The following is an 11,414-nucleotide window of genomic DNA, read 5'->3' on the forward strand; positions in this document are numbered from 1 at the left end:
GGAATGAGGGTTCTGACCTGATGACCCCAAGAAGTGACCCCCCACTCAAGGTGTTAAGAAAGTGTTGATTTTTCAAAGGGATTCTACACTACATTCAACATACTGGGTTGAGTTTAGACTGAGTTGAACAGTTAGTGGCCTTTGTTTGTAAAGCCAACTAGTTGGCTTCTAGATTGATGATCAATTGTATGATATCGCTTAAACTGATAAATGGCTCCATCTGGTGTGTTTTTGAAGAACAGCATCATCACTGTGAGCTCATCAGGAAACACCATTATACTGTGTGACCAATCAGGATGTGCGTCCAACAATATATTAACATGAGTTAGGGCTTGAGCTTTACACTTTGAAGTACGATTTTGAGTAAATTTTTACAAGGAAATACTAATTCTGTCTTTTCTAATTTATATTTATCTAAGTTATATGCTGATTATTAGTTATTATTTGTGGCATTTACTAGCAATTTCTGAGTGAAATTTTGTTTCAGAGATAGTTTCAGCAAAGGCAGCATTAATCTGATTGATTATTGGATTGCTATCAAAATACTAAAGTGTATTTTAACATTCCTTAAAGAAAAATGCAGTGAATGACTAAATGACACTTACTGACGACAGAAACACTGAAGCTCTTTATGATTCTGCTGTTGATCTGTAGTTTATATTCTCCAGAGTCTGTGTTTCTGGTGTTTGTGATGGTCAGAGATCCAGTCTGATGATCCAGCTTCAGTCTGTAAATGAAACACATGCAGACAAACAGCAGAAGAACATAATTTACTCACACTTTCATTCTCAGATAAACATATATAAGTCTCATGATCTTGAACAACTTAATGATCATTCGACACACATCCTGATTTTAAGCATCAATCTCTAGAATGTGAAAGAATGTGTTTTTTCCTTTACCAAATTGTTATAAAATGATACATTTTTAAAGCAAAAGAATAAATAACTTTTACAGACAACACTTGTGAATGGCAGTGTTAAATATGATCATTGTGTTGCTATTGTTTTTCTGTTTCTGTGTGAAACAGTTTCTCATCATGTTTCTGTAGATTAAAGTTTAAAGCTGTTCATATAGAAGTAGGACAGGAAGAAACTCTTCACCTACAAACTAACACACACACACACACACACACACACACACACACACACACACACACACACACACACACGCTGTGAATTCTCACCTACAAGTTGTCTGTCCACCCAGTTTACACCAAATGACGATTAAAACCCCCGACCCCGCAGCAGGTTTCAGTTTGACTGGTAATATGATATGAGATACGATTAAATATACACAACCATTTTAAAATCAGTTTTAGCCATTTAACATAGTTACAACTACTTTTCAAAAAGTATGTTAAATGATAAAAATAAAGAATATCTCACCCATTAAGAACAGTTTAAGTCTTGATAAGGCCAGATTAACTACAACAGTATGTCATGTGCAAATGCAGCGAGTGAAACTAGGAGGGCCAAACTGTGTCGTGGGAGGGTTCACGTATAAACTGAGTGTTTTCAGTGGATAGATTCATCAGACACTGAACTACTGAAGAAAATGTTTCACATGTTTTTCACATGCGTTTTGTTCTGTCTGTGCTGGTGCCGTTTGATTGGTAAGTTAGAAACACATTTTTATAGTTTATTTTTTTTGTTGGTGATACAGTCGCTGATACACACTCATAAAAAAAGGTACAAAAGCTGTCACTGAGGTGACACACTTTCAAAAGGTACTATCCTCATTTAGGAACTAATATGTACTTTTAAGATACTAATATGCATCCTTTAGAGATTAATAAGTGAAAGAGTCCCACTCCAGTCACAGCTTTTGTACCTTTTTATCTGAGAGTATCTGTTCAAATGAAATGATTTTCATATGCCGTTATGTGTAAAATGAATATTGAATATTGTGAAATCTACTGACTTTGAATTCAGGTCTCTGTTCAGAATTTTAAATCGAAATTTCCAGGTCTGGAAAGGTCATAATAATAATGGACATTTCTACAGCGAATGTAAATGTCTCTATTTTTTCTCTAAAATTATATATATATATATATTAACTTCTGTAGAGATTATAAACATCATTAAAAAATCATTAAAAGTCATAAAGTTCATCAAAATTAGTCAAAATGTGCAGGTGTCATTTATTTAAAATAATGTATTGAAAATATCTAGCACAATAAATTTATAATTTCAATCTGCAGTAATTATTTGCATTTTTTTTTAATTTGCATTATGGAACTTTATAAATTAATTTTCTTCTAACGCAGATCATTTTAATACAAATTAAATATTAAGGATCTGTTGCATTAATTTAGATTTAATCAAGGTTTATCTAATTACCGGCTACTGTTGCACCAAACTTTAAACTTTCTTTAAAAAATTACAGACTAACATTTAAACCATCAAATTTATCTAGGATTTACTTTATTTAAAATATATATTCTTTAAACATAATATATATTTCCAAGCAAATCCGACATTTTACACTTTTATTTTTCTGTATCTGCAAAAGCTACTGAAGTCAGAGAGAAGTTTCTGGTAAAAAAGAAATTGAATATTAACATTGTTGATGTTTAATTATAATGGTGAACAAAATAAACTGTAGATGAATTTTTTAATCACAGGTTAGAATTATAATCCCTGATGTGTTTAACATTAAGTGATTCAACAAAACTGAAAGTGCTTGCCTGTTCATAAATCTCACCTATAATTTAGTTTCATGTTTCTGCTGTTTTTCTGGATGTTCTCGACTTCATATCCAAACAAGAATAAGCGGATGTCAGGCTTTGTAAACCATCGGAAGTATTAATCTGTGTAAAATCTGTTTGTTCTCCAGGTGTGTTTAGTGAATCAGTGTCAGTGATGGAGGGAGATTCTGTCACGCTAAACACTGATGTTACTAAAATACGTGAAAATGATGATTTACAGTGGAAATATGGAGCTGAGAACTCTCTGATAGCTGAAATCAGTAAAGCTGCTGGAGTCTTCTCCACATATGACGGCACTGATGGGAGATTCAGAGACAGACTGAAGCTGGACGATCAAACTGGATCTCTGACCATCACAAACACCAGAACTGAACATGCTGGAGCTTATCAACTAGAGTTAAATGGAGTGAAACTGACATCAAAAACTGTTTCTGTCTATGGTGAGTCGAGATAATTTGTCCAAATGTTCACATATATTCTAATTACATATTCAGATGTTACATCATTTTGTAGATGACAGACACATTCAGTGACCATCAACACACTGAACACACACTCCACACAAAAGGCATTACATCGATTCACTACAATTCACAACGTTGAAAATAATCTGATTGTTGTGTTTATATTCCTCTTATTCTCTATTTTTTCAGCTCATCTTCCTGTTCCTGTCATCATCATTAACTCTTCACAATGTTCTTCATCATCATGTTCATTGGTGTGTTCATCAGTGTTGAATGTGAGTGATGTGACTCTCTCCTGGTACGCAGGAATCAGTGTATTGTCCAGCATCAGTGCATCTGATCTCAGCATCAGTCTCTCTCTACCTCTGGAGGTGGAATATCAGGATAAAAACACCTACAGCTGTGTGCTGAACAATCCCATCAGCAACCAGACCACACATCTGGACATCAACACACTCTGTCACACATGTGCAGGTACCACAGCACTGATGATAGATGTGTGTGTTTACTGACCTGATCTCTGTCTTCTGTTGTAGATCAGACTGATGCGTTCACTTCTTTCTTTATCATTACAGAGCCAGACACACTCTCTCCTTCAGTTCCTCCAGTCTCAGTGTCTCTGATAGTGTTGATCTCTGCTGGATCTCTGATGATTGTTGCTGGATTCGGGATCTTCTGGATCTGCTGGAAACACAGAAAAACTGACCCAAAAGGCAAGTGCTATTTTTTAAGAAGTGTTACAACAAAATAACAATAAGAATTATTTTTTTTATTATCGTTATTATTATAGCAGACTTTTAAAAAACGTTGACAGCCCCAATACACATTGTAAAAAAAATATTTAAGTTGTGTATTTTTAATCTCTTCCTGTTGTTCAAACAGTTCAGATTCGTGAAGATGAGAAAACTTCAGTTGTTATGTCACTTCATCCATCGTTCTATGAAAGAAACACACACACATCGGTAAGATCATTTCTCATTAGTTTCTGTTGTGTGTGTTTGTATCATTCAGCAGTGAGTCAGATGGAGATCAGTGTGTGATTGTGTTTCTATAATCATCAACAGATATTTTCTTTCATGTAGTTCTTAAAAAAGCTAATTATAAATCTTAAAGGGGTCATATAATGCCATTTTTGTACAAGCTAATATGATTCTTTAGGGTCTAAATTAAAAGTTTTTAATATACTTTAATTAAAAATTCTCATTAGTATTGTAAGAAAACACTCATTTTACCTGGTCAAAAACAGCTCTGTTTTCAGCACACCGTTTAAGTGCATGTGTCTTTAAATGATAATGAGCTTTGCTCACCCCGCCCCTCTGTTCTGTGAGTACACCGTTAACACAATAACCATAACGCGTTGTTCATTCTAAACGTGGAATTATGAATTATATTGAGAACGTCATACATAGAAAACATGTACCTTGAGTGTAAAAATAGCCGCATTCATCATGAAGCGTGAAAGCGATTTGCAAAGATTAATATAAATATTAATATAAAGGTTAAAAAAACGTTACACTCACTTCAGTTCTTCTGGAGGTGCAGCAGGAACATGAATAGTTGGTACCGATCCTTTTTTCAGGAGCAGCTTCTTAGCAAAAACAGCTTTTTACTGACCTCGTTTGTAAAGCAGTCAGGTGAAATGATTCACGCAAACATGAAAGCATTGACGTTGTGGGGAATATTCCATTCGAAAACAAACTCAGCCATTGCGTCTTCAGCGGTTCGGATTTAGGAACATCAACATGACTGCTGTGTTCCTTATTACACCCAAGAACAGAACACCACAATCGCTTAGACGCCATTCTGCTCATAGACAGTGCTCCAGCGTATCAACAATGACGCACGGACTTTGATTGACAGCTCGCTCACGAGCGAGGGCGGGTCTGTGTTGAAACGCTCCTGTCAATCAACAATCGTGGGAGGAGTGTCGATTTTGTGACGTCACAAAATCGAACAGCTTGATTTGAGATGGGGGGAAACCAAGCGGCAACCTCCCCGTCTCTCTCTTGAAACCAACACGGAAGTGAGTTAAACTGCAATTCATTGACTGGCCGCTTGGGCTGGCTGCAGAAGTGAGTCAAATCTGTATCTCCCCCATGTTAAAATTATCAACTTTACAGCAGAAAAAAACATGTTTACAGCCTGGTTCTCGATGTGGCTTTGGATACAACTAATTTTGCCCTTCATAACAACTGTGAGGGGGGTGAATTTTTTTATAACTCATCCGTTTAGTTGATTAATATTTAAATTTCTGCATAATTAAGGGTGTGGCCACTTGAGTGACAGATGGATTCCCACTGATGTCAATGCTAGCCGTTTCTCTGCTGTTACTAGGCGTCACTTCACCTCAGCAAATTTTAGCTGCTGAACTTGCCATCTCTGCAGTGTTTGTGCTTTTTTCCAGGATTATTTCATACAATTTAAAACACCCATTACTTCACCCACAGCTTAGGATTCAGTCGTTGTCGTCGAGTATCGTTCGAGAGAACAACCAGCGCTGTATTTCAGTTGTTTTCCTCTGTGAACATGCACTAATGGATGTCTGACAATTTCGTTGCTTTTTGGAGTTTTCAGATTTAAAAACGTCAATAAAGGCTCGTTCGTTCTGCTCTCACGGAACAGATAGATTATAATATGCGTATGTACCGTCAGATGAAATCCTGCAGGTGTCGGCGCTTTCTCCGTCCGTGCTATAAATGCACATCCTTGAATAAGCGCGGATTTCTAGCGCATTTAATTGAACTTCATAGGCAATATATCTATGGTTTAACCCATTTGAGAGGCGGCCAAAATCAGAATTTAAAATGGACTGAATAAGCTCTCTACGAACTTGACAAGCGATGCCACGCTGACGGACCATAGACTATAAAAAAGAGTGACAGTTATGTATGCACATAAATCACTGTCACACACACTCTCTCAGAGTAATATTAAGTTACTGCATAATACATTTTCAACTAGCAGAATAGTACAGAATCACGATACACAGTCTCATTTGTAGCCATGTCTTTTAACTATTATAATATTTCGAAGGGCAAAAATAGGAACTTTTAATTGTCTTTACATCATCAACTGTCACTTTAGCGCGAGGCCCTGTGCAGTCGCAGACTTGGTACCAGGGCCGTTTCTAGGCATAGGCAAACTAGGCGGTCGCCTAGGGCGCAAACTGCTGGGGGGCGCCATTGAGAGCCCCCACCACACCAAGAGATTTTTGCCCAAGCGAGTGGAAGAAAAATCCTTCTTTTTTTACATTTCCGATAATGGAGCGTATATTTGCACTAAGTGCCTGTCTTTTTTAGCAAAAATACGCGCACCACTAAATATCTACAGTGGCATAGGTCGTAAGGCGTGAGGTGCTTGAATGTAGCTTTGGATGCGTTCGACCCGAGTTCGAATCCGCCTTTTGCCGAAATCGCTCTTCTCCCTTTTCCCAACACTTGAGATGTAAAATTTATAGCCTAACATAAAGGTCTCTAGCGTTATATTTTGTCAACGAATTAAAATCAAAATTGTGATATGGCTTTGTGCCTTTATAAAACAGCACAAGACTTTAATTAAGTAGTGTTGTAAAGTTTTTCTTCTTCAAAGCAGAGACCAGGAGACGTTGGGATAAGCAGAAGTGATTTATTTGGATCTTCGCTGTGTGTCGTCTGTAGTGTTCTTCCAAGTCTGTCTGAGTTCTATACAGTATAGTTTTTATACATTTACAAGGAGGTGGGACTTTTGGAGGTGGAGACAAGTCAAACAAAGCAGAGGGATGATTCTTGATTCAATCAAGAATAAGCATAACACTATCATTCAAATGATCCAATCAGCCTGATAGCATCACCCATACCTTCACATGATAATAGTTTAACTTGGAGTCATGTCACTGTTCAGGAGGTGTACACAGATACAAAGGTTAATGTCCGATGACTGGATTGCTTGACTTAATCTTCTTTGAACTGTCAACTCACATGAACATAAATTAAACTGTCATCATCTATGCCTCACATGAACATAAATTAAACATATTCTTAAATTTGTATCCTTCAGTAGCCTAGACATTTTGTTTGTGCTGCGTGATTTAAAGAAAAGTGCGCACTTTGCTCATGCGATCAGCATGGTGATCTGGTGTTTTTCTCCAAAATAAAAGCTCAAGGGTGTATTTCTTGCAAGTGAAGAAATTAGGAGGACAAAAGTATTGTATTCAATAGGAATCTTGCCTAGGGTGCCAAAAAGGCTAGAAACGGCCCTGCTTGGTACTGTCAGTAGCATAACGTTATAGCATTACCCAGAGCCATAGAGAGAAATATATATTTCTAATATAGAATTTTTTTATATATTATGGCTCTGGCATTACCTCCCCAGCCTGAGCTAACTCGATCACGTCGAGCTAGGTGATTTCAGATAGCCAGGCTCCTCAGCTCCACTCACGCCCCGCCTCTTTGCCTATTTTCTGTTATCCGGGAGTGACGCAAGGCCAAGATGGCGACGGCCGGCTCCGCCTACTTTAGGCTTCAAAAATGCTCTTCAGAAACCTACGGGTGTCGTCACGGACACTACGTCCATATTTTTGTACAGTCTATGGGGGAAACATATAAGGAGATTTAATAAAAACACTGGATGGATTTCTATCATTTTATGATGGTTGTGTACAGGCACTGCCAACACACATTTCAGTACAATCAACTTGTAAAAGTGCATGCACCATTATATGACCCCTTTAAGTATTTTATTATATAAAGATAAGATATTTGATTAAAGGTGATAGTTGATTTATTGTCTTGTGGCTTTGATGTAACACAGAGGTAAATAAAAATAGTCCGATTATTTTACTTTCATATTGTGATTGATCACATTACATATTACATTTTTAGCAAATAATTGGTAATTTGTACTGGAATACATTTTTAAAGCAACTGAGAAACACTAGAAGATTGGAGGATTAAAAATAATATTTTTAAATATTATAATAAATTAATAAAATGTTCTAAAGGTGTTGCAGACAGCATGGAAATATGAATAAAATACAACTAACCGTATAATTGTGCAAAAGAACAATAAAAACTAGAATGTACATTTCCTGAAGAAAATGTGAAGTGGTGCTTGCAGTGGCAAAATTCGGCACGGTTGCTAGGGTATTCTGGGTGGTTGCTAGGGAGTTGCTAGGCGGTTGCTAGGGTATTCTGGGTGGTTGCTAGGGCGTTGCTAGGCAGTTGCTAGGGTGTTCTGGGTGGTTACTATGGTGTTGCTAGGCGGTTGCTAGGGTATTCTGGGTGGTTGCTAATGTGTTGCTAGGCGGTTGTTAGGGTATTTTGGGTGGTTGCTATGGTGTTGCTAGGTGGTTGCTAGGGTATTCTGTGGTTGCTAGGGCGTTGCTAGGCAGTTGCTACGGTGTTCTGAGTGGTTGCTATGGTGTTGCTATGATATTCTGGGCGGTTGCTAGGCAGTTGCTAGGGTATTTTGGGTGGTTGCTAGGGCGTTGCTAGGCAGTTGCTAGGGTATTTTGGGTGGTTGCTATGGTGTTGCTAGGCAGTTGCTAGGGTATTCTGGGGGTTGCTAAGGCGTTGCTAGGCAGTTGTTAGGGTATTCTGGATGGTTGCTAGGGTGGTTGCTATGGTGTTGCTAGGTGGTTGCTAAGGTGTTCTGGGTGGTTGCTAGGCGGTTGCTAGGGTATTCTTGGTGGTTGCTAGGGCGTTGCTAGGTGGTTTCTAGGGTGTTGTGGGTGGTTGCTATGGTGTTGCTAGGTGGTTGCTAGGGTGTGCTGGGTGGTTGCTAGGCAGTTGCTAGGGTGTTCTGGGTGCTTGCTATGGTGTTGCTAGGTGGTTGGTAGGGTATTTTGGGTGGTTTCTAGGGAGTTGCTAGGCAGTTGCTAGAGTGTTCAGGGCGGTTGCTAAGGTATTATGGGTGGTTACTATGGTGTTACTAAGTGGTTGGTAGTTGTCACAGATGATTACTATTGGAGTTCTTAGCATTTTCTTGGCATGATTTAGCTCTTACCTAATCGCTATTAGCATGTAGCTATTCACAGCTAGCATGTGTAGCATGTTGGAATTCCTCTTTGCTAGCATGAGTCAAAAGAGCCAACCCCCATCTCTATACGATGTTCTGATGCAGAGAAATAGGTCTTGCAAAATGGTTGCTAAGGTACTTTGTTTGGTTGCTAGGGAGTGGCTTGGCAGCTGCCAATCATGAAACTCCAAAGGCTGCTTGTCACTATGAATGATATAAACCAACTCCCATGCCTATAGAAGATATCCCTCTTTGGATTTTGGTTGCTAAGGTGCTCGACAATGGTTGCTAGGGAGGGGCTAGGGAGTGTTGAGGTGATTCATGATTGGCCGTTTGCTGCCCTGAGTCAAACGAGACCACCCTCGTGTTTCTATGACAATTCAGTCCGGAGATATCCCTTTGATCTCTTTCAATGGAAGTCTATGGTACTTGTTGCTAAGGTGCTCTAAATGGCGTGGCTTCACAATGATCCTGAGAGACTGATTGGTCTTCTGAGTAAAATGAGCCCGCCCCCTTGTCTCTATGACACTGTGATCCAGAGCTACGTTCAATACAAAATCCCTATGCAATGTCCTACACCATTGTAAGTCAATGGGAAACTTTGGGACGCTCCTGCCCCCCAGGGGTGCAACTTTTACCCCATTGTGAGGTATGTTCTTACAGAGACTGTCAGCCTCTTCAAATGTGGATAACAATAGTGATGCTTTCAAAAAGCACCACTAATAATAAGTATGAGCAATAACAATAGTGATGCCTTGCTTTCAGCAAGCACCACTAAAAAAAAAAGCATTTTACTTTTAAAGGGAGGAAGAAACTCTTCTGTATTCAGACACAAATTCATTCATAAAACTCTTCAGTTCAGGCTTATATTAATATAATATTGGTCACACTTGTATTGTTATTTAGGCATTTACAAAATTGTCAATTTTCTCATTCAGCTTGTGTTATGATTTAACACAGTTAGGCCTGCGCTGTGTTTCCCAAAAGCATTTTAAGAGTAAGTTTATCATAGAGACCATTGGTGGCAATTGTTCTACGAACAATAGGCTTACGATGCTTTCGGGAAACACAGACCTGTGCAGTTCATGCTAATATTATTACATTTCAATATTTTTTTTTTTTTTAAACATTGACACAGCCTGATTATTTATTTATTTATTTTTTTCATTTAAATTATTTTATTATATCTTGTGTGATGTGTTTCACAGACAGCTGAAGAGGAGAGTATTGTGGAGTATGTGTCTGTCAGCGTGAGAAGATGATTCATTTTCAGCAGGATTGAGTCTTTCCCTCTAGTTTTCCTTTGAGAATAATCAGGAAATCCCAACGGACAAACAGCCGGATCATTCTGACGGGTTAAGTGAGATATTCAGAGATTGATTAATTAAATTATGTCCTAAAACTTCAACAGACTTTGCATTGTAACACAAGGACTTATTATGTAAATTGTATGGCCCATTGAAACATTTCATGTTTGACTCAAAATACTCAAAATAAGTGAAAGAGAGCCCTGGAAACCTTAAAAGGTGTTCTGAAATCAAACTGTGATATTACTGTGAAATATGAAATTATTAGGCCTATTGATATTCAAGGGAATCCACATATTCATGACCTTATACTCATGCTTTGATATGCCTGTAGTTTCAATAGTTATTTCCAGCAAGAGAAGCCAAAGCTTCATATATAGCACACTATTTTTATAAAGATCACATCCTGTTTTTCTGTCAGTCTCATTTTAAGAATAAATACAATGTCTGACTCACTGTTGTATTATTAATGGCATCATGCAGATGATCAGTGGTTGTATTTTGCAACAGTGAGAAACGCTGTTAAACAACTTTATTTCTTCAGTATTATAACAGCGCTGTTATCAGGCAAAACACATTAACTACACATTTTGTCATTTAATTTAGTTATTTACGGCTCTGATCTGTTCTGTGACAGATGGGTTTGGTTCACGTAATAAATCCACAGAAATTCAAAACAACATTATTTTCAACAACTTGAGCCATTTTTTTCACTTGCAGTTCTTAGCCTAGCGTTTAGTCTTTGGCGTGTGCAGTGTGACTCCAGAAGTGAATGTCACGTGACTGATCACGCTTTATTAAACCTCCGCACAAGACAAGGCCTACACTAGAGCATAACCAGGAATTAACCTTTCAAAAATCAGATCCACCACAACTTAAGTAGGCTATATTAAATAAAAAGCTTTTAAAATTACAGTTGATAAGACACTCATATTGCTA

General features: G+C 37.9%; 1 protein-coding gene across 1 annotated transcript; it reads left to right on the forward strand.

Moving 5' to 3' along the window:
* Nucleotides 1-210: 210 nt before the first annotated feature.
* Nucleotides 211-10,925, forward strand: LOC307169637 (uncharacterized protein; the record flags this gene model as incomplete). Its single annotated transcript, XM_079890366.1, has 6 exons — nt 211-298; nt 2,839-2,970; nt 3,364-3,648; nt 3,750-3,887; nt 4,057-4,136; nt 10,377-10,925. 6 exons carry the CDS (start codon nt 211-213, stop codon nt 10,428-10,430), a joined length of 777 nt encoding a protein of 258 aa, XP_079746492.1. The 3' UTR covers nt 10,431-10,925.
* Nucleotides 10,926-11,414: the final 489 nt, after the last annotated feature.

Source organism: Squalius cephalus (genome assembly GCF_949319135.1).
Source record: "Squalius cephalus genome assembly, chromosome: 13".
Taxonomy (NCBI): Eukaryota; Metazoa; Chordata; class Actinopteri; order Cypriniformes; family Leuciscidae; genus Squalius; species Squalius cephalus.